The sequence below is a fragment of the Porites lutea genome, chromosome 9 (assembly GCF_958299795.1).
Source record: "Porites lutea chromosome 9, jaPorLute2.1, whole genome shotgun sequence".
Lineage (NCBI taxonomy): Eukaryota > Metazoa > Cnidaria > Anthozoa > Scleractinia > Poritidae > Porites > Porites lutea.
The window spans coordinates 21,117,242-21,141,194 of record NC_133209.1 but is presented as its reverse complement, the minus strand read 5'-3'; the positions used below and the strand labels follow the sequence as shown (position 1 = coordinate 21,141,194).

At 40.1% G+C, this 23,953-nt stretch overlaps 1 protein-coding gene across 1 annotated transcript in view; it reads right to left on the bottom strand.

Moving 5' to 3' along the window:
* Positions 1–15,803, bottom strand: part of LOC140947514 (WD repeat-containing protein 19-like) — a 52,738-nt gene extending 36,935 nt beyond the window's left edge. The window contains exons 1-9 of the mRNA XM_073396634.1: positions 15,702–15,803; positions 12,510–12,601; positions 8,252–8,320; positions 7,205–7,269; positions 6,310–6,370; positions 4,535–4,587; positions 2,467–2,512; positions 1,793–1,853; positions 1,115–1,186 (exon numbers count right to left, since the gene is read on the bottom strand). Coding sequence (XP_073252735.1) covers positions 1,115–1,186; positions 1,793–1,853; positions 2,467–2,512; positions 4,535–4,587; positions 6,310–6,370; positions 7,205–7,269; positions 8,252–8,320; positions 12,510–12,601; positions 15,702–15,707 — 525 coding nt within the window. The 5' untranslated portion in view covers positions 15,708–15,803. The remainder of the gene's footprint in view (positions 1–1,114; positions 1,187–1,792; positions 1,854–2,466; positions 2,513–4,534; positions 4,588–6,309; positions 6,371–7,204; positions 7,270–8,251; positions 8,321–12,509; positions 12,602–15,701) is intronic.
* Positions 15,804–23,953: the final 8,150 nt, after the last annotated feature.

The window sequence follows — 23,953 nt, the reverse complement described above, 5'->3', positions numbered from 1 at the left end:
ATTGATATTTGACTCACCCCTCAATACTTTCAATCAACCACACTTGTAGTATCAACAATATCACACTTGTAATGGACGGTTTAATGTGTAGTATCGTGGGATATTTTTACGAGTCACGCCGTATTTTGGTGAGTCCGTAAGGCGAGTCAAAATACAAGAGACGAGTAAAAATATCCTACGATACTACACACTAAACAGTCCGATTAGAGATTCATTATTCAACTCGGGATGTTTCAAATTCCAACTCAGTAAATACGTAAAACGAGAATGCTCGACAGATTAACGTGACTCCTTTGCAAGTCCACTTTTCGCGCGCTTTAAGCAACGTTGTTGCTGATTGGTCTAAAATGAAAACTTGTCAAACTAGTTTACTCAGCAAATCAAATTTTGTCGGATTTCTCGGGTTTTCTTCGGCGCTTCGGTTCTTACGACTGCAAGAAGGTAAACTGAGCGGAGCACATTGCGATGGAAAGACGAAAAATCTTCCACGAATTGAAGGAGGTTTAAAGAGCTACTCGTAAACAATGGACTTGAAACCTCATCTTCGCCGGGATTAGTACGAACGTTAAGTCATTAGAGAGTGTCTAGGGTCCTCCATATCGAGTTTCCTCACATTTAAAAAGAAAGGACTAGAAGTAAATCCTGTTAAGCTCGTCGGCGGGGATTGTATTTAATCAACGTCCTTTGTGTTACGGATTGTCGCCGTCACCATGCATCTCATGCACACGTTCAAGTCTGTTTTGATTTTCTCTGTTGTATTTTGAACTTATATAGTGTTTGTATGTTCTGACTATTTCTAATAAATGTCGACATTACACTGTTGAGGCAACTTTATTCCACAAGCACGGTTTTATTCAAGCTTAAAATTTCGGGAAACGATGCATTTTCTGCCGTGTGCGACGTTTGTAGAAAACCGGTAAAACCGGTCTTCTGGAGTACAAATACCGTGAGATATTTGTACTCGTTTTTGGGTGTTTTTTTTACTCTACTGAGAGAAGGGGATAATCATAGATAATTTTCAGTAACACTATACCATTTTGAAATACATCCTAAGTTTAGATAACTGGCATCAAACGCCTACAGTTATAGTGTAACCCTAGGGAGTAACTCTCACCTGTCTGATTGTATCTCCATCAACATTGCTGACAGTGATACATTTGTCTTCACCACCCAGAGCTAATAAATTCTGACGTGAAAAAAAACATAATTTAACCAAACAGCACAAAAATAAAATACATATTTATTAGCTTCTATAATTTTGTGAAATAAACAAACAACGTGATTAAATGAAAGGAAAATTCAATAAGAAGACTTGGAATTGACTTTGCCTTGTAAGAAACATAAAACAATTGTCATTGCCAGAACAAAAGGCTATGAACGCGGATGAGTTCAATAAGGTATGATCTAAAATTTTTGCTTTTAGGGCCTGTTTACATGGAGTGGGGGACCCCGGTCTAGTGGGGTTGGTTTCTTTTGTTTTCACGCTCTTGGGGGACACAAAACAATACAAAGTTATCCCACTAGACCGGGGTCCCCCACTCCACGTAAACAGGGTCTAAGTCACCTCTTTCCAAAAGCGAAAAGAAAGACTACAGCACCAACACCTTTTTTTGTTTTGGTTGTAACTTTAGAATAAAGAATCTAAGGGGCTTTTTGGGCTGCACCTTTACGACAAAACATGTCATGTTTCAAAAATTTTACGCCTTCATTAATATAAAATCCTTGTTATCAATTAAAGGAAAAATATACGGATTATTTCTTAAGGTAGCATGGAGCTATAACAGGACTATACCTCAGAGTTCCATGCTCCACAGACTATTTTTTTGGTGTGCTTTCCTAGAATAGGCACTTTCCTAAGAAATAATAAATACGTAAATACACCAGTCATTTCCGTAGTGACAAGAACAACTGGAAGGCTATAAATGTACATTGCCTCCAAAGAACCCTAATTTGAATGGCGCAATACAGTGACCCTTTTATCCGCAGATAGCAAGGTTAAATTAAGCTTAAAAAGGTTAAACGTCTGGGCCTGGTTCCTGAAAGGCCGATAAGCACTAACCCAGGATTAAAATTTTGTTCCACTTGTTGTATTTACCTCCCTGTGCATTGCTTAGAGCAACATTTAGCGTTATCATAACTGTATCTTGGAGTAAAGACTCAACAGTATTTTTTTTCGCTTGAGTTAAATGTTCGTAGACAAGAAAACCGTGCTGAAAAGTTGGCTTAATCTTGGGTTAAACTTAACCATCTTTCAAGGAGCCGGGCTCTGGAACTGAAGTCATTTTAAACAAGAGTACTTGATTTTAGTACAACTACTTTGCCAGCAATCCCTTATTAAGTTTCTCTTGAAGCTCAAAATTAGACAGATAGGATTGGATTGCACAGCTATTGCATTAAAGACATTGCATACTTAGAACAATTTTACATTCTTAGACACCAAGCCAAAACACTATTCAATTTCAGTACCTGGATGTTTGATGGTTGTACATCAGCAAATTTCCTTTAACAGTTCCTATATGAATGTGAACAGTACACAATGTAGAGTTAACTGTTTGTGAAAAAAATTGTGCTCATTCCTCAGTTACATACAGCAGCTGTTACAACTCTATTATTACAAGAACGTAAACACCGAATAATGAGAAGATTGAAATAAATGACGCCAATTTATTTTAGACTTGTCCGCTTTCAGGGATCACTGCTTTTAGTGAGTTAAATGTAGTAACAACACAGTTTATACCCATGAGGATTTTGCAGGGTGAATATGGAGGTATTGACAACAGTTTGCTAAACCAAGAATTAAAAAACAAATTTTCTCTTAACAGCTGATCTGTCAAATTATTGCTCTGGGTTACCACCTTCGAGATCAACAAGAACAACAACAACAAAAGACATTCCCCGATGTTCCCTGAAACAACGACCTTCTCTTCACATAAGTTTGGTCCACGTTTTTGCTCTTGCCTTGAATATCCTACTCTTTACTTTCGTGCTCTTTACGTTTTTCACAGTATTTTGAAAAAGATTCATGATAACCGCCATGAATATAAAACAATACAAGTTCAGTTAAAAAACTATATTATTCTACAGTATAGTAAGTGTAGTTGATGTAGACTGGTGTAGCTGATGTACTTCGTGTAATTGGTGCAGTTTTCTGTGGTTCTTGTCTAGTTTGATGTAGTTCTTATCAAGTGGTGTAGTTTGGTGCTGTTGGTGCACATTGTTGTAGTTTAAGGTTGTTTGGTTTAGTTACTGTAGTTGCTGTAGTTAGGTGTGTTGGTGTAGTTGATGTGGTTTGGTGTGTTGGTGTAGTTGGTGTAGTTTATTGTAGTTAGCATAGTTGCTGAACTTTGGTGTAATGGTGTAATTGGGCCCAGTTTAAGGTAGTTGACGTAATTTGGCAAGTAAAATGGTGTCGTTTGGAGTATGTAGTTTTGCAGTAAGGTGTATTTTTTGTAGTTTGGTGTACATTGTTGTAGTCCGGTGTAGTTGGGTGTGTTGGTAAAGGTGGTGTACTGTGGCGTAGTTTGTGTAGTTTGGAGTTGTTGATGTAGTTTAATATCGATGGTGCAGTTGGTGTAGTTTCGAGTATTTGGCTTGCTCATGAAGTTGGTCTAATTTAGTATAGTTCGTGTAGCTTCGTGCAAGTTGGTGTAGTTTAGTGCACTTTGATGCTGTGTGGAGTAGGTTGGTGCAGTTTGATGCAGTTTGGTGTAGCTTGGTGCAGTTTGGTGCAGATTGTTGCATTTTAGTGCAGTTTGATGCAGGGTGGTACCAGATAGTGCAGTTTGGTCCAGGTAGATGCAAGTTGGGGCAGTTTGGTGCAGGTTGCCGCAGTTTGATGCAAGTTCGTGCAGACTGGTGCAATTTGATCACGTTTGGTGCAGGTTGTTTTAGTTGGTAAAGTTTGGTACATGTTGTTAAAGATAGGTTCGGTTTGGTGCAGGTTAGTGCAAGTACGTGCAGTTTGATGCAGATTGGTGCAGGTTGCTGCAGTTTAGTGCAATTTGATGCAGTTTGATGCAAGTTTGGTGCATGCTGGAACAGGTTGGTGCAGAAGCAGCTTGGTTCAGTTTGGTGCAGGTGCAGGTTGGTGCAGTTTGATGCAGGTTGGTGTAAGTTAGTGCAGTTCTGTGCAGGTTGGCGCAGATTGGTGCAGGTTTAGTGCAGATTGGTGCAGTTTGCTGCAGATTGGTAAAGATTGGTGCAGTTTGGTACAGGATAGTATAGGATGATGCAGTTTGGTGCAGATTGGTGCAGTTTGATGTAGATTGTGCAGTTTGGTTTAGGTTGGTGCAGTTAGATGTAGGCTGGTGCAGTTTGGTACAGTTTGTTGCGCTGTTTGGTGCAGTTTGGTGTAGTTTGGTTGAGTTTGGCGCAGTTTAGTATAGTCTGCTGTAAATTTTTGCACGACCGTTGGAAACTTTCTTCCGAAACTTTTTAATGTCCAACCTTGCCCTGGCCATTGTTATTTGTTTCCGAGACTTCTTTGGATGACTACCACGCTTACTTAAGTTGTATACTGACTTGTACAACTCACCTATAGCTAGTTGAGGTCCAACTCTTGACCATAATACAAATGATAGCCCTTCCCTGGATAAAAGACGTTAAAATGAATACTTTTAAACCTGTCTCCAACGGTCACCTTGTGAACAGAGAAGGTGGTCATTTAAGAGAGTGACCGTGGGAGGTAGAGGTGTAATGATGCCATTGAGGGGGAGAGGGACTAGAATATTTTGTTGAAAAAAATGTTTATTATATTTAACAATTATTCGCCGAAGGCCAAGTTAATATTGTTGAATAATCCCCGAGACGAAGTCGAGGGGATTATTTAACAATATTAACTTCGCCTGAGGTGAATAATTGTTTTAGTATATTCACGAGAAGTGATCTCAACCGAATCGGAAAGGAAACCATTAAAAAGCGATTAGTTTGATTGACGGGTGAATTCATGCGTGAACACGAAGCCGTAAGCAGTGGATGCGCAAAAGTTACCTCTTTACAGTATCTTCAAACATGGCAAATGATAGTTTTAATCTTTTTGTATCGAGTTTTGCAAGCTTTAGCATCAACTGTTTAAAAGAAAACGCCGAAAATTTAAATTAATACCCAACTCTGAGAAGAAAAGTAGAGCTTTATTTGTTTCTGTCAACTCACCGTGAATGAGAAAGATTTCTTTGTCGTTTCTTGCAAATGCTGTCAACAGCGGCTACGATCAAGGTGAGCGTTGTTTATCTCCAATGTTCTTTGCCTTGTTAACTTGCTGGCACGTACAGTTTTCGAAAAAATTTGCCTTCCTCTTTTCTCCATAAATTAACTCCTATTTATAGGCAAAATTGGTCTTGCGAGAAAATCCAGAAATCACAAAACAGTGACAAAGCAACCTCGTTTTCCTCTGTAGTGGTAAACATAGCTTCGAGCGTAGAAAAAGTCGGCTACATTAAACCACTTCACAATAAATCATGCTGTTTAAACACCATGAAGTCTTTTCTTGCCTTCAAAGTCATCAGCACTTGGATATTCGTGTATTTTCAAAAATGCTTTACTATAAAACTTTGGCAAAACACCCAGTTCACGACAGCGATTTTGTTCGGCTTTATATTAACCGCCTAGCGCGGTGAATATAACGTCATAGTCCGAGATAGCTAACCAATCAGATTGCTTGAATTACCAAGATCACTGAGTGTGTATATACTAATGAGGAATATAAATTCGTATTTCGATCAAACTATGCTACCGCAACATGATCAGAATAAAAACGTGAAAGAAACCAAACAATTAGGGCCAAGTGAGCTTATCTGTTTCTACAAGGTTCGCTTGAAAATGACCATGATGAAGAGGCTTTTATCGACGTTAGGACACACTTCTATGGCCTTTATCGTCGCAAACAGGGCAAAACAAGATTGAAAGTATGCACTGTCCTTGGGACATAACAACCATGACCACGCTGCCTAAAATAACCAATGACCACTGGAATTGATTGTTCCATTTTAGCCTGCTAGCAAGCTTCCAAGAGCTTTCTGGTGGCGGGTTCCTTTTTCGCCCCATCGCCAGAGCGCCACGGAGAGCCTACCAGCAAGCTAGTTCCATTTTGGAAATCAAACATGATGTAAACTAAAGCAAATGCCCCACTAGGATAAACAATTTAATGTAATTTAATTTTGCCACAAAAAAACAAATTTTGGACATAAAAAAGTTTGCTTGAGAAATGAAAAGTCATATAACAGAAATTAAAACATTCTTGAGAAATCACAATTAAAAATAAGTATGCATGAATTTTTAGACAATACAACTAAACAAGGATTGCACATGTACCTTAGGCCACTTTCCAACTGCGATGTCTTGTTCGAATTGGCATCCCATAAGTATACTATGCCTGAAGGCAATACATCAAATTTAAAATAGACCCTGAATGAAAACTTTTGCAGTGGTCCGTGACACAAACATCCTCGGAGACCCAGGGGCAGATAGTGGGGGCGAGGAAAAGTCTAAACGGGCGGAAAATGTGGCACGAAGAAAAGTAAAGAACGGCGAGAAGAGCCCCTGGGGACAATGTCTTACCAGACCAGTTCCAAACGGTCGCCGCCGTTCTGACTTCTGATTGGTGCCAGAAAACTGTTGTGTTTTTCTGCCCAATCAGAACGCAGAACGGCGGCTACCGTTTGGAACTGGTCTGGTAACACATTGTCCCCAGGGGCTCTTCTCGCCGTTCTTTACTTTTCTTCGTACCATATTTTTCCCCCCGTTTAGACTTTCCCTCGCCCCCACTATCTGCCCCTGGGTCACCGAGGATGTGACACAAAGTGTACAATGAAACCAAGTGCAAAATAACTAACACTTCATAATTTCAAAACTTCAAACAGCATATCAACTATAAGGCTTGATGAAAAATTCTGGAATAATAATAAACTTTTCACAATACATTTAGTACCATCTTGCAAGTAATTTAATAGAGGAAAGAAAACATAACAAGTGCCAACGCATTAAGACCATTAAGTGGCAATGGAAATATACAGTTGTATATGTACATTGTAAGTATACTTAAAGCCTATATATGTTTGTGTAAAAGCACGTACTACACGTACACTTCACATACTTGTGACCAACAAAAATGAAGTAAAATAGAGAAGAGTTGATTACAACAGTGATGGGGAAAGTTTATGCAAAAAGAATATAAGCTCTGCACACTGAAAAGAGAGCGAGTACTGACCATTTTTATCTTGGATGATTGCCAGAGTGTCACCATCTTTGTCCCAACCCATTCCAGTACATTGTCTGCAATAAGTGAGTAAGGATCAACATATACCTGTGACTAGTGATGTACCGATCCTCGGTCATAGTCGATTATTGACTCAAAACCTCGAGCAATTTATGATTATCGATTGTGCATGTTAAATCGATTATCGAGGGAGTTTATTATTGTTGACACGTTTTCGGGCTATTTAAGGTGACTCTTGCGCTAAAACGGCTGTAAAACTGACTTCCTGATAGAGGAGATGGAGAGTGAAAGTAATTTATTATCTGTCTTGTAAGAGAAGTTGACCATAACCACCAATAAATTAGTCTATACTGTAGAAGGTCTTCAAACTCAGGGTCGACAGGAAGTTTTCATGTAGGGAGCTTTATTGTCAATGTTATAGCCTGAGAAAACAGCCGACACTTTGCGACGCTACCACTGGTTTTCTCGCCAAATGACGTCTGAGAAACGAGCGCAGAAATTCCATACTGATGACGCGTCACTACCCAGATCTGGGTAGTGCTTCTGATTGGTTGAATCAAATTTCCCACGTTTCACGACTAATCAGAAGCACTACCCAGATCTGGGTATGGAATTTCTGCACTCGTTTCGGAGACATCATTTGGCGGGGAAACCAGTAGTAGCGTAGCCAAATGTCAGCTGTTTCCTCAGGCCACCAATGTTAATGTGGGGTGGCTAGCAGACAGGACATTCACTACAACTACCAGAATCCTTCAGTTTGTTGTTTCCAAGTGCAAATCAGAGCTTTGTTTGATAAATCTCAGTTGGATTGGTAGATTTAATTGATAAAAAGCCAAGAAACCACATTAATTCTGGTAGCTGTATACTGTACAGTCAATAAATGCAATTAACCGATGTCATCATTAAAATGGCCTGTTCCTTTCCAAGCCAAGCGGTGTTGCCAGCCAACCATGACAACTCTCAAACTGACCAGCGTTTAGAACACAGTGCAATAGGTTCTAACATGGCTCCTACTAAGCATGCCTAGAAGGAACTTACCCTTGCAGATTAATTACATCTCTTTGTTCTCCATGTCGATCATAGATGACAACAGATCTGGTATTTGTCCTACAAATAGATACAATAATATTTATAACACCCAGTTAGCTCCAAATAAGTACATGTGAAGCTAAGTGGAGTTTAAGATATTTTATGTGGTGGTTTAACATATATTATAATTTCCGACATTGTAAATCTATGGTCAAGATCAAGCACATTATATACAGTATTATTTTGTCCTTGTACTCGCTCAGCAATTAAAATTTTGCACAATTCGCTAGCTAAAACTGTTTCATTCAGTTTTTATAAACCAAGTTGCACCAACCTGCAACAACCTGCAGCAAACTTAACCAATCTCCACCAAACTACGCCAATCTTTATGTTGGTGTGGGTTGGTGAAGATTGGTGCAGTGTGGTGTAACTTGGTGCAGTTTGATGCAATTTGGTACAGCTTGGTGCAGATTGGTGCAACTTGGTGCACTTTGGTGCAAGTTGGTGCAGATTGGTGCAACTTGGTGCAGTTTGGTGCAACTTCGTGCAACTTAGTGCAGTTTGGTGTAACTTGGTGCAAGTTGGTGCAACGTCTTGCAAATTGGTTCAACTTAGTGCGGTTTGGTGCAACTTGGTGCAGTTTGATAGAACTTGGTGCAGATTGGTGCAACTTGGTGCAGTTTGATGGAACTTGGTGCAAATTGCTGCAACTTGGTGCAGTTTGGTGAAACTTGGTGCAGACTGGTGAAACTTGGTGCAGACTGGTGCAACTTGATGCAGATTGGTGCAACTTGGTGCAGTTTGGTGCAACTTGGTGCAAGTTGCTGCAGTTTGGTGCAACTTAGTGCAAGTTGGTGCAACTTGGTGCAGATTGGAGCAACTTGATGCAGTTTGGTGCAACTTGGTGCACTTTAGTGCTACTTCGCGCAGATTGGTGCAATGTGGTGCAGTTTGGTGCAACGTGGTGAAACTTGGTGCAGTTTGGTGCTACTTAATGCAGTTTGGTGAGACTTAGTGCAGTTTGGTGCAACTTGGTGCAGATTGTTGTAACTTGGTGCAGTTTGGTGCAACTTGGTGCAACTTGGTGTAGTTTGGTGCAACTTGGTGCAGATTGGTGCAACTTGGTGTAGTTTATTGCAACTTGGTGCAGTTTAGTGCAGTTTGGTGCAACTTGAAGCAGTTTGGTGCAACTTGGTGCAAGTTAGTGCAAGTTGGTAGAGATTGGTGCAACTTGGTGCAATTTGGTGCAACTTGGTGCAGTTTGGTGCCACTTGGTGCAAGATGGTGAAGATTAATGCAACATGGTGCAGTTTGGTGCAACTTGGTGCAAGTTGGAGCAGATTGGTGCAACTTGGTGTAGTGTGGTGCAACTTGGTGCAAGTTAGTGGAACTTGGTGAGGATTGGTGCGGATTGGTGCAACTTGGTGCAGATTTGTGCAACTTGGTGCAGTTTGATGCAACTTGGTGCAGTTTGGTGCAACTTGGTGCAACTTTGTGCAGGTTGGTGCAACTTGGTGCAGTTTGGTGCAACTTGGCGCAGTTGGTGCAACTTGGTGCATATTGGTGCTGTTTGGTGCAAGTTGGTGCAGTTTGGTGCAACTTGGTGGAAGTTGGTGCAGTTTGGTACAACTTGGTGCAGTTTGGTTGACGTTGGTGCAGTTTGGTGCCACTTGGTGCAGTTTGGTGCAACTTGGCGTAGATTGGTGCGACTTGATGCAGCTTGGTGCAGTTTGGTGCAACTTGGTGCAGATTTGTGCGGTTTGGTGCAACCTGGTGCAGTCTGGTGAAAGTTGATACAACTTGGTGCAGTTTGGTGCAACTTGGTGCAAGATAGTGCAGATTGGTGCAACTTGGTGTAATTGGTCAAGTTGGTGCAGAATGGTGCAACTTGGTGACGTTTGGTGCATATTGGTGCAGATTGGTGCAACTTGGTGCAGTTTGGTGTAACTTGGTGCAACTTGGTGCAGGTTGGTGCAATTTGATGTAAGTTGGTGCAGATTGGTGCAACTTGGTGCAGTTTGGTGCAACTTGGTGCAGATTGGTGCAACTTGATGCAGATTGGTGCAACTTGGTGCAGTTTGGTGCAACTTGGTGCAGTTTGGTGCAACTTGCTGCAAGTTGGTGCAACTTGGTGCAAGTTGGTGGAACTTGGTGTAATTGGTGCAAGTTGGTGCAGACTGGTGCAACTTGGTGCAGTTTGGTGTCACTTGGTGCAACTTGGTGCAACTTGGTGCAAGTTGATGCAGTTTGGTGCAACTTGGTGCAACTTTGTGCAGGTTGGTGCAACTTGGTGCAGTTTGGTGCAACTTGGCGCAGTTGGTGCAACTTGGTGCATATTGGTGCTGTTTGGTGCAAGTTGGTGCAGTTTGGTGCAACTTGGTGTAATTGGTGCAAGTTGGTGCAACTTGGTGACGTTTGGTGCAACTTGGTGCAAGATAGTGCAGATTGGTGCAACTTGGTGCAGTTTGGTGCAACTTGGTGTAATTGGTGCAAGTTGGTGCAGATTGGTGCAACTTGGTGCAGTTTGGTGCAACTTGCTGCAAGTTGGTTCAGCTTGGCGCAGTTTGGTGCAACTAGGTGCAGATTGGTGCACCTTAATGCAGTTTGGTGCAACTTGGTCAAGGTTGGTGGAACTTGGTGTGATTGGTGCAAGTTGGTGCAGATTGGTGCAAATTGGTGCAGTTTGGTGTCACTTGGTGCAAGTTGGTGCAGACTGGTGCAGTTTGGTGCATCTTGGTGCAACTTTGTGCAGGTTGGTGCAACTTGGTGCAGTTTGGTGAAACTTGGCGCAGTTTGGTGCAACTAGGTGCAGATTGGTGCACTTTAATGCAGTTTGGTGCAACTTGATGCAGATTGGTGCAGTTTGGTGCAGCTTGGTGCAACTTGGTTCAGTTTGGTGCAACTTGGTGCAACTTGGTGCAAGTTGGTGCAAGTTAGTGTAACTTCGTGCAGATTGGTGGAAGTTGGTGCAGTTGGTGCAACTTGGTGCAGTTTGGTGCAACTTGGTGCAGATTGGTGCATGCATGGCTGTATTCGCTTTGTTAGACACGTTTCATGTCAGTCGCATTTTATGTTTCACAGTAATCACAGGGCACAGAACATAATACAGACCACTGATAAAATAAAAACAAGTTGTGACTTAAGGGAAACATGGCTTACAGTACTTGACTTACTGGTGTAGTAAGTAAAGATATCAGAATCCAGTATACAATTATTCAATAAACCGCTGGTAACAAAGAACTCAATAAATTCCGAGCACGCTTGTCAGGTGTATGAAGCAAAAAAAAATTAGAAAGTGGTGCCTAGAATGCGCAGCAGATGTTGGCAAGTTACATTTTGAACAGAGGCAAAGACAGAATACCTAGAAGGAAGTCTAGCTTTAAAAGTTGTGGAAATGACTTTAGTTTAAGTTCCTTTCACTTAGATTTAGCATATCAGAAATTCAATACAGTTGAATTCTCAGCATGTGCGACCACCAATTGGAAGCAACGGCCTGTAGTAGATGTGAATACCAAACAAAAATACCAAAATTACTCCATTCAGAGCCCTCCAGAGAAAGTTTTGTAGGGGACACTTTTACAATTTCCCAAGTTTTGAACCTCTGTTCACCATGTTTACTACTGTTCCATGAAACTTTAAGTGACAACATGGGAACTGCACATATCGTAGATATGTCCAGAAAACCTCTCACAAGATTTCACCTGGGGTTTGATTCTTGTAAGCAACCGCCTACTGTGAATGACCACTAAATCTTTCCATTTTCAGGCGGTCACTTATATGGAGAGTTCAACTGTAATGTATATGAACAATTAACTTACAGTGTATTTGACAATTATTCCTCGAGCTTGAATGGGCTCTGAGTCAATAGCTATTGACTCAATAGCTATTGGCTTCATTTGTATGTGCCAATATGCAAGATATTTTTCTCCACTTTCAGGAATATTTCTTCCTCAGAAACTGCACATTTCCTTTTCAAAATTATTATTATTTGTTGTTTTACAACACCAGAAGTTCTCTTCTGATAGTTTGTGGAGCGAAAATAAATCAAGTCAGATGCTCCGAGCAGACAAACAGCCCCCTACTTTGTACGTGCTGATTTGTCTAACATAACCTCAAACTTTGACGAAAAAAGCTAAGCTACAGGGCAAAATGTTTTTTGAATTTCTTATGTTTTGCAGTTGAGCCCTTTAAACCTTCTTCTATGATTTATAATTATTACCCAGTGATCACTTTCAATGTACATACAGTTGTATATTCTACAGCTTACCCAGTTACAGCCAAGTAGTTTCCCAGTTTCTGCTGCCAATTGTAGGTTATTGTGCCACCACCAGTTACCTTCTCAGGAACACTAAATACTCGCTAAAAGGATAAATAATTAATGTGACCAGCCATCAGACAGCACTATTTCTATGCCTAATGTTCTTTTGATATAATATCATTGCCTCTGGTTTTACATGTTGCTATTGATTGACTTTCAACACTTAAGAAAGCTTTTATGTATGAGGGGAATGGAGTCGTCAGTGTAACATAGCCAGATAAAAACATGGGTAACCCAAAAAAAAAGAAAATTCAACTGAGAATAAAACTGAACCACAACATATACGATATCTGAGCCAGTGAGCCAGCGAGGCAAGTGAGGCAGATGAGTGAGGTATGCGACGCCAACATGAGAGGCATACGAGACTCATGAACAAGGCATGCAAGAGCATGATTCATGAACAAAACGTGTAAGGCATAGACAAGGTATACTGATGACATGTTCTCTTTATGGGACTCAAATCTGGATGGAATAGATGGGTTTGAAGGAGCAGCACTTATAGAGGCAAAACCACAGCAACAAAATGGTGAAGTCAAACAGACCTTGAGTAGACCTGGATGACTAAAATCATGAATACCAGATTTTAAAAAAATGGCAAACCGATCCTTATGGAAAGAGGAGTGAGAGCAAAATTAAAGAAAGGAAAAATTAAAAGGTGAATTATATTTGACAATATTTTGGTTTGCAACACAAACCTAATCAACAGGGGCTAAAAAAGAAAATGAACTCAAATAGCTTTCACTGTACTTTAAAATTTAAGTATTGTTGGCTGAGATGTCAGAAACAGAGATCACTTTCTTGGACACAAAAGTATACAAAGGAGCTAAGTTCAATAACAAATTCATCTTTGTTCCAAGAGTCAATAGAGAACCCTTTATGAACTGCAAAGTCTTTTGAAAAAACCAGTTGTTTCAATACAAAATTGTTTTGATAAAAGTCTATTCAATATGAGCTCAAGCAGTAAAATTGCACAAAAATTTTGATCACTTAAAGTTTTTGCGGGGCGAATATTCTTTGTTCTTTAAGCCCGAAGTACATGTACGTGAAACTATTTACAACTGGATTGAATAAACTTGTATCGAAAGTGGTTTGTGCAGGGAGGGGGGGAGGGGGGGCAGCTACTTTCCATACAATCTAGTAAATGAAATCCAAATGATGTTCTCACAACTTGCAAAGTGATTATAAAAGGTCTTGCCAGCGGATTTGAGTACTGATCATGGGCATCACATCATAAACCAAAGATCAACGGTTTTAGGAAGGAACAAAAACATGGTGGTTGAAGGCAGGACTGTTTCTCACTATTATAGTTTGGAAATTTGCAAATTTATTGGTTTTATGTCGCTTTCCAGACATAGTTTATGGTTTGCTTTTTCTTTTAAACAATTTTCCTCTACAGAGTTTGGAATATGCAACATATAGCTGCGTATAGTTGATGAGAGCCGCCAAAGCTATGGAGTACAGCAGTGCTTTGATGCAAACCTAAGGAAAGTTAAGGTCACATCACAGTACAGAGTAGGCAATAGTTGTAATTTGTTTATAAATTTGGATCGTTTTAAATTTTAATATTGAATTCAAGGTGCTGACTGATCGTAATAAATTTAAAACAAAGTGAAATGTTATCTCTTTACTGTTGTTGTTATGAAGTGTGAATCTGTTTATTCAGGATGTAGAAAGCTCAACAACCATCTTTATAAAGCTCTCTTGAATAGGCTTGCTTCCGAAAAATTTCAGTGACACATTATCCAGGAATTTTCATCAGCATCATAACTTCTATAATCTTCTGATGTCCTCGCCCGGCAAAAACAAGGTAACCTATTATAAACCAGATCGATCATCTAGCACGCTTTGTTGTCAGTTAAGAATACACGGTTGCAGTGACTCCCACTTGCGTTTTGCAATTTCAGTACCACAGGACAATTACGATGTGCAAGAAAAACAAAAAGCCATGATATTATTTTTTTCAATTGTCGAATTTAATATTTCTTCTGCCGCCCTCACTTCTTCCTTGTAAAATACCATATTTACTTTGGGAAAGTAGACCTTGTCACAGTTTTCGACGCCATCATGACAAGTAGGCAAACACATGAGAAATTACAGTGTTTGTATGAGAATCTAATATCGAATAATTTCCGTAGAATGGCTGTTCTGAAAAAAATATGATTTGTAAACTTAAGCTTCACTAAGGATTCTCCTGAAAAAATTTGAGGGCGTTACATGCACTAGAAGACCTAGAACCACTTTTTAAAATTTTCTTTACATTTGTCTGTAAGAAAGTCTCGGGAAAATTAAAGACAAACATACGGAAAATCTAAAGCAAGCCTCTGGAGAAATTTAAGCACAGGTATGCCCCCCAAATTTTTTAGGACAATCCTTTGCTTTGTAGCTTTAGTTTACAACTGATGTTTTTTTTCAGAACAGCCGTTTTACGGAAATTATTCGACATTAGATTCTCATACAAACACTGCAATTTTTCACGCATTTGCCTACTCATCAAGATGGCATCGAAAACTGTGACAAGGTCTATACTGCAATTATCTGCTGACCACAATGCAAGGTGACCGCTCTTATATCTGCCTCGCATGGCTCACTCTCTCACTGGATTGCACATTGTGCATTCCCACATGTAAACATGCACACTGTAGAGAAAGATCATAATCATTATTGCTCTCCAACAGCTATATCATTATTAATATTGTTGCAAGAACGTAAATTTAAAAGGGTAAAATTTTTTATCTTTTAAGTCAGTTATTTACACAAATCCGATCTCAGCTGCAATGTTCTTTGTAAGTTACAAATCGGAGTCTGACAGGTATTAGTTGCAGCTCCGTAGAAATGTTAATAGGAATTTTTTGGCTTAAGTTCGTGTATTAACTATTAATTTTTGAGCGACAGTGTGTTTTACACTTTATTACCGCAAACAGCATTTTATTTTTTAGATCAAATTTACTCCTAAGAGCCTAAACTGAAACAACAACCGCTCGCTGGTTAATTCGGTTAAATAACCTCACTCGTGCATGTGTTTATTTACCATGGATACGGCTATCAAACTGGTGCTTTTCTCAGATAAACGACACTCATAAAAGCTGTGCTGATTAAATTTAACTGAATCAGAAACACAAAATAGAATTAAGTGCAAATTACCTTCATTTTTCCCCTCCTGGACACAAAAGACAGTGTGTGTTTGCTTCTTCACGAATGAAAACGATAAAGATACCCCGCCATTTTGAATAGCAACTGTTTGACAGCGGAAGTCATTTTAAAGAAATATTACGTCACGTAAAGCACATGAAATATCACTTAAAATCAGCCTGGTCCCCACGGCCTAGGACAAGTGCCTCTTTATGTACGAAAGCGAGGCTAATGCGGGTCACTTCTCAATAAGAAGACAAACTTAACACACATGAGAAAACTGCTGCTGAGTTGCCGAAAAAAAGCAGATTTGAGGCGTTGATAGGTTTTGGAGGTCTCAAACTCCTTACTTACACGATTGAGAAATCATCGGTTTCACACAGCAAAAGGAAAATCAGCTCGTCATCACTAAGGAAAACAACGAGCTTAACCAGAAATTGACCGAAATAGTGGTCGGTATTAAAGTGAATCAATGAAAATGCGAAGATGGTTTCAAAATCCTTAAACAAGGTGCATAATACCCCGAAGCTAGCCTGGGACTCCGCAGTGGGGAAAGGGCGAAAAGCTGGGAACGGGAAAAAAAGTCACCGCTGGGCTCGCTTCGCTCGCCAATATCTTTCCTATTTGTCCCCGTTATTTTCTTTTTTCCCCACTGAGGAGCCTGGTCCCAGGCTACCCTGAAGCCATTTGAATGTTATTTTTAGTGATGGTTAAAACTTCTTTAAGCCATACCTTAATTGGAGTGTACGTACTTGTCGAAAGACTGCAAGTTAAACTGAGACCTTCTTTTTAGTTGACATTTTCTCTAACGGGGCGAATTAAAATGCAAAATCTTGTGTTTCTGAAAAAAATAAATAAATAAATAAACCGACGGGGCAGACGTTTTGCATAAATTCCTCGCACTGTAAGGAAGTTAAATCGGTTTAAACGAAGATGATTAAAACGGTATAAGTTTATTTATACATAAGCTTTCATCTAGCTTACATTACGGCTCTTGATTATTTAAACTTATCAAAATATTCAGTCACTTAAAGAAAGACGTACGTACATTTCACTAGACAAGAACTCGTTTCATACCGACGATATACTGAGCAGTTTAACTCCATTTTACAGATACTTATTAGAGTAAAAACAAAATACTAAAAAGAAAGATAATTAAAGGAAATAAAATATTTTTATTTTAACAAATTTTACCCTTTTCAAATTTAAAAAGTTGACTTCTTCTTTTGGCTTCGTCCCTTTTTTCGTTTGATAAAAAGTTTCTTGGCGAGGCCGAGTGGTTAGAGCGCTGGACTTGCAATTCGGTGGCCCTGAGGTCAAGTCCAACCCTTAATTAACGCTAGCTGGATTTGTTCACGGTAATCCCGAGTTCAAATCCCCGGGATTCTTAACCCTGTTAAGTTCAATTTGAATTATTTGTTTCAGGCATTTGCTCGGCCCCACTAGCATTAGTGCTATAAATACTACCGAGGGTAAATAACGGAATTATTATTATTATTATTATTATTATTATTATTATTATTATTATTATTATTATTATTATTATTATTATTATTATTATTATATTAGTAGTAGTAGTAGCAGTAGTAGTAGTAGTAGTAGTAGTAGTAGTAGTAGTAGTAGTAGTAGTAGTAGTAGTAGTATCATCAGCTTTTCTTACAATTTTGTTGTTTGCAACAGATATCCCATTGACTTACTGGTAAAGTTTAAGCTTTGAAATCTAACTTATTTTAAGATTTCTAATCGTTTTCTAGCGACTCAGCAGAAAATTTCCTATGTTACCAGTTGTTTTTGTTTTTGCAAAGAAGTTGACCCGTACCAGCCCCGCGATCATGCTCGTCCCAGGGCCGTTGGGGAATACGTGACTTGCCTATTCTCGAACTATAAATTCCGTCGTCCGAATCTTCTTCCTGTTCTTTACCCTTAGCCGAAATTTAGACTTCTAAAAAAGGCGTGTGTTGCATTAAACAGAAGGAAATATAGAAATGAAAGGCAATCGCAATACGGCGCTGGTTTTGTCGAAACACGCAACACCTTCTGGGTTTAACTGGGTGAACAAACAATGCCCGGATATTGACGCCACGACCGAACAGAAGAGGATTTATAACTGGGCGTGCCTTAAATGCTACTGGAGGTAGATGAAGGTTGGATGAAGGTGAATGAAGGCTATTTGGGGTAGTTGACGGTGAATGAAGGTAAATGAAGGTTAATGGGGGTAGATGCAATATGAAGCGAACGCAAGTAAATGAAGACTAATGGAGAAGATGAAGGGGAACGAAGGTGAATGAAGGCTATTGGACATGTATTGGAGGTAGATAAAGGTTAAGTAAGGTAAATGAAGGCTAGTAGAGATAGATGAAGGTGGAAGAAGGTGAATGAGGGCTAATGGGGGTAGATGCATGAAGTGCGATGGCTGTTGGCTTTACTTGTGGTAGAGGATGTTTGTGGAAAAACGGTTCCTGAGGGTGTAGCTCTGGTCAGCGGTTTCCTTTAAAAACCCAGCTCGGAGCCATTCCTGTAATTAACAGCTAGACTGGCTGCATCTAGCCTCCCCCGCAGACTTTCTTAGGGAAACCTTTAAGAACGTCTGCGTTGGAGGCAAGGCTGCTCCCGATGTTCTCTTCTCATGGTATGTGGCCGCGACGGCCCTGGTGTTAAGTGCAAGGTCTGTGCTCACGTGAATAGCGCATGAATACATAATTGCACCATAAGCGTTTTCCAAGGTGCTGATACTGCATTCTCGCTGCCTGCTGACAAAGGATAAATCAACAAAGAGGAGGAATTTTCCAAATGACATGCATCAAGGTGTTTTCTTGTTTTGAAAACACGTACACGTACTGTATCAAATGAGAAACTTTTCGATCCGCCCTGCTGCCGGAAATCTATTTACCAAGTGACATGAAAGCAAAGCCTGATCTCAGTTTAGAGTGGGACGAGCCTTGGTAAAATACAGGTGATTGCACAGTTTATAAATCTTTGTATGTTAAGTTAATACAAGTTACACTACAGTTTTTTTTTATATTTTACTTTGTCATGATAACTTTATTATTTATTTATTATTTATTTTATTTATATATCACTGTTGCATCTCAAGGCTCTTTGGTAGGCAGTACACAGACGTAGTTATATTTTTCTTTTCGTTCCTTTCGAAAACATCGGCGTGCGCGCGAGCGAAGCGATACCCCCGCGGTTTTATTTTTTATCACGCGCGCTTGGCGGACTTTGAAGAGAAAATAGAGGGTCTGTGAACAGGCTAGACCTTCGGGTACCGGATATCGATTTCGATTGATAAATAATAAGAGTTCCTACTGTTATGACTGTTCATTTCACGTTGAGTGTTGTCTCGCATTATCTTTGCCTTCGAATACAGCCGCTCCTCATCGTTCGCCAGAAAGCCTGTATACAGGCCTGTGTACAGGATTTCCACTGAAGGCAAAATGTTTCGAAATACTGCAACATATCAAAAAAAAATCAAGGAGAGGGGGGGGGGGCTGTCCATCAACCTCCCCTCTTGTACCCCGGTAGGGGTATGACTTTGCGTGTACGTCCGAGGGTTAACTGTTGCCTGAAGATATACCCCACTTGTATTCAGGTCTACGTCCAGTAGCTCTTTTCGAACAGTTTCGTTCCTTTACTTCCCCTTTCTTTTCGGCATGCGGGCGATCAACTTAACCAAGGCGTGCTGAAAGGAGAAAGAACAAAAATGTTTTATTCAGAGATTCTAATACCATTTACACTGTTTTATAATTGTTGGTCTCAGCCTGCCATCTACTTTGATTTCTTATGATATATCCTAAAGGATGTTTCACATCTATAATGCAGTCACTTAAATATCTCTGGAATAACACTTATGTATGCCATGCAGAGAAAACCCTCAGGCAACTTTCGATTTTGTTACTTCCGCATCACGCAAAACCACAAGCGATCAATATAATGCGATGAGTTCGCACATTTAAATGTGCTGCACAGTTCATATTTGTTGTGGGCAAATATACCCTTCCTTTACCCTTTGCTTTCCTTTGCTTCTTCAGTCTTTGGTCTTCTTACATTTGATCTGGTGTCCGATATAACCAACTGAATCTAAATGGGCAGTGGAGGAGCCTTCAAGACAGAGAGGTTAGAGGTCTGGTAAATATAAAAAAATATACCCTATCTGATTACACTACTTAGCTTCTTAGGAGATTAGAGTGAGTTTCAAAGAATGGAATTGAGATGTAGTGGAATTAGAATTCAAGCGTTAAAACGAAACTGTCGGTAAAACGAAAGATGTTCTTCACTCCACTTAGAGTAATATGAAGCACCTCCATTGTATCGAAAACATTTTCACAGCTCTTTTCCTGACTTTTATTGATGTTTCCGGGCTGTTCCACCCGAGGTTAGTGGAGCATGGTGTGATCTAAAACGAGCATGTTCTGATCTAAAACGATTCCTATTTTCGGAAATCAGTATCCCTCGTTATTCAGTGCTTTCTCTTAATTACTCTCCGAATTCTGAAAAATTCTCCGAAGATGCTTTATGACTACGACGACTCCTTCCAATACACAATACATTACAAAACTTTCTTTCACAGTGTCGCTTCGTTGTTGTATTTGTGGTGACAGCTTGGTATAACATTATGACTTTCCAAGAATGTTTATCCCAGGGTTGACTTTAATGCTGGTTTTTTGACATGACATTCAGTTATAAACTGCATATACAACGTATAAAGTGTTACAAAACATTTTACGAGCTAGAAAAGTCTATCGGGGCATCTAGTGTGCACAAACACTTTGACCTCACCGATGTTTCAAAGCCCCCCGAACACACACAAGCACACACAAAATTTCAGCACCCCCTCAACATCTTCATACCCCCTTCTCTATATTAACTGACCTTTCCAAGCCTAATAACGTTTAAAATAAGTACAAGTTTGTTTTCGACTATTGATAAGATCTTTCACAACCACCACTTCATTTCAACAGACTGGAACTACTATCCCTTCGTAACCAAATTAGCACTCCCACAACTACCTCACTGCAACACCTAAAATCACTTTTACTTACAAAAAAAAAAAATTTTGTTACTTCATATTAAATTCTACGAGAAACCAGTTTCAGTGATTAACAAACTACAGCCTTTATCCTACCAATTTATGTCCAATATAGCTCCACGCCTTCCACTTTACGCATCTCAACCAAACCCTAAAATATACAACGCTACTGCACTACTCAAACATCCCTAATACACATAAAAAAAACTTCACACACGCATAGTATATCGACGCCAAAAAATATACGCTCCCACAGCGTCTTGTTTTAGATAATAAGAACCTATTTCAAATTTTAGGCTAGAGAGAGAGACTAACTGGCAAATTTTATCCAAACAGGTCTTAAAAAACAGGTCCTTTATCGTGGGGCTTTACTGTATATGTTATGGTTTTACTATCTCTGACAATAGGCCACTTCCGAGTTCCGAAAACCATTACTTTCAAAATGAGGCGAAGTGCACAACCTTTCTTGTGAAAATGAGTTCTATTTTCACGAGAATGAAAAATTATTTTCATATTAAAGGCTGAGCCGGTCGAGCAGTTAATCTCGTTTTGCAACAGAGGCCCGGGGAACTCAAAAATGGCCTATTAAAGAGTGTCGTTAGAGCCAATATGGGGTCATTACATCTCAAGTGCTAGCTAACAATCATTATTTGTTTTAAAATTCGGTTACTATGCACATTCCTTTCTTATTCATTCTACTAAAATAAATTAGTAAAATCCAACTAGTGGTCTATTATCAATGCTGCGTTCTGATTGGTTGAGCTACTAGTAGGCTATATGTTATAGCCCACTAGTAACGAAAAGTGCCGGCTGTGAAAAACAATACAATGGCGGCTAAATCGCGAGTTGCTAGCTAAAGTTGTTTTGTCTCGATATTTTTTACCAACTAGATGGATTTTACTAAAACAATTATTCCTCTTGTCCTAAGAGTGGCCTCCGAGTTAATAGCCCATTCGGCCTTCGGCCTCATGGGCTATTGACTCACAGCCCATTCGGGCTCGAGGAATAATTGTTAAGTACCTTTTGTTCGTATTGGTGTATTGTATCCGATTGTGTCAAAGGAATGAAATGGGGCTGGCTTGCTAGGCCATGAGACAATGAAAGACACCTTTAGCTTGTATATGTATCCGGGTTTTTTTTTTTCGATGTAAGACCCTGTTTACATGCATGGAGTGGGGGACCCCGGTCTAGTGGGCTAGGTTTCTTTTGTTTTGTTTCCCCCAGAGCGCGAAAACAAAAGAAACCAACCCCACTAGACCGGGGTCCCCCACTCCATGTAAACAGGCCCTAAGTCACGAGATATGCCGGCGGAAAATTGGCCTTTTTTGATTAACAGCACGTATTTATTATGCGCGTTATAAATGGGCTGTGTCACGAAAGTTATCAAAATTCAACCGTCGGAACTAACACCAAGACGTAAAAAAGGTGAAACGTAAAAAAAAATTTCAAAACATTGCTCTATAACAGGAAATAAAAAGGGGGGAAGGATGGGCAAACATGAAGAAGATTGAAACAGAAACATTGTTAGCCTTACAATGAGTTTTTCAAAGTTTATTCTCGTTGTTTGTAACGTTAGATGTAATAACTGGGAGACATAGTTGTTTGGTAGGAAGCTGTACTTTTGTCACTCACGAGTAATTTCTGCAGTTCTGTAGCGAATAACGACCGCTAATTCGCATTATAAACAAAGTGAAATAGTTAGCCGTGGCACAGCCTCTTTAATAAGCGGAATTTGAACGAAACACACAAATTAAATAGGTCTATTCTTAATTATAATAATTATATTATTTTAAGCAGGTGAACGGAGCAACAGAGTCCTGAGAAGATTTATAATGAACTGCAAAGAAGGGCTTCAGAGCTCCCAAATTTGCATTACTGCCATTCAGTCAGGTGACTATCTTCAAGCCAAAGAGTATTATGAACGCTCCTTAGAAATGAACCTCAAAAAGTTCGACCCTGAGCACATTGACGTAGCACACGCGTCCTATGGCTTAGGCCTTGTACAAAGTGCCTTGGGTGATTATCAACTGGCCAGGAAGAACCTCGAACATGCGTTATTTCTCTACCTTAAAAAGTTTGGAACTAAGCACGTCACCGTCGCACGTACTAATCACTATTTAGGCCTTTTACAAAGCGCCCTGGGTGACCATCGACAGGCTAGGGAGTATCTTGAGCTTGCCCTAACCGCTCGTTTAGAAGTGCATGGGCCAGAACACTTCGACGTAGCGAGTACTTACCACTTCTTAGGCGTTGTAAACAGGGACATGGGTGATCTTCGGAAGGCTAAGCAGAATTTTGAACGTGCTTTGACAATTTTGGAGCAAAAGCTGGATTCATACCATGCTCAAGTAGGTCGTACTTTCTACTGCTTGGGTGTGGTGGAAAGCCAGATGGGTGAACACAAACAAGCCAAAGAGCACCTCGAAAGCGCCTTGTCTATTCGACTGAAAATACTTGGACCTCAGCACCTAGATGTCGCGTGTACTAAGTGCAGGTTAGGTGTTGTTCAGTATTATTTAGGTGACACGCTGCAAGCAAAAGATAATTTAGAGCGTGCTTTGGCAATTCAGTTGAAAAGTGGGCCTGACCATCTACATGTTGCAAGCACTCGCTCCTGTTTGGGTGTCCTACACAGTAACTTGGGGGACCACCAGCAAGCCAGTGAGCACCTTCAACGGTCTCTTTCCATTTATCTTAAAAGGAATGGGCCAGAGCACATTTCAGTCGCCCGAATAAATTTATTATTGGGTCTTGCAAAGTACCGATCAAGTGACCTTCAGAAGGCCAAGGAGCATCTCCAGCATTCCTTATCCATTAGCCTTAAGAAACTTGGACCAAATCATGTTGACATCGGTCGTACCTATCATCTATTGGGTCTTGTTTATAGAGCGTTAGGTTGCCATCAGCATGCCAAGCAGCAATACGAAAATGCTTTTCCCATTTTTTTGAAACATTTGTTTCGCCCCCCTGATTATATTCATGACGCGCGCAAGCACCATGGCTTGGGTATTATTAACGTTGCTTTTGGTGACCACTGGCAGGGCAAGCAACATCTTGAACAAGCTCTACGTATATATCTGAAAAAGCTTGGTCCGGAGTATGTCGAAGTTGCTCGCACTTATCACTGCTTGGGGCTTGTAGATAACGCCTTGGGTCAACATTGCCAGGCTAAGAGTCACCTAGAGCTTGCCCTATCAACTCGTCTGAAAAGACTTGGACCTGAACACATTGACGT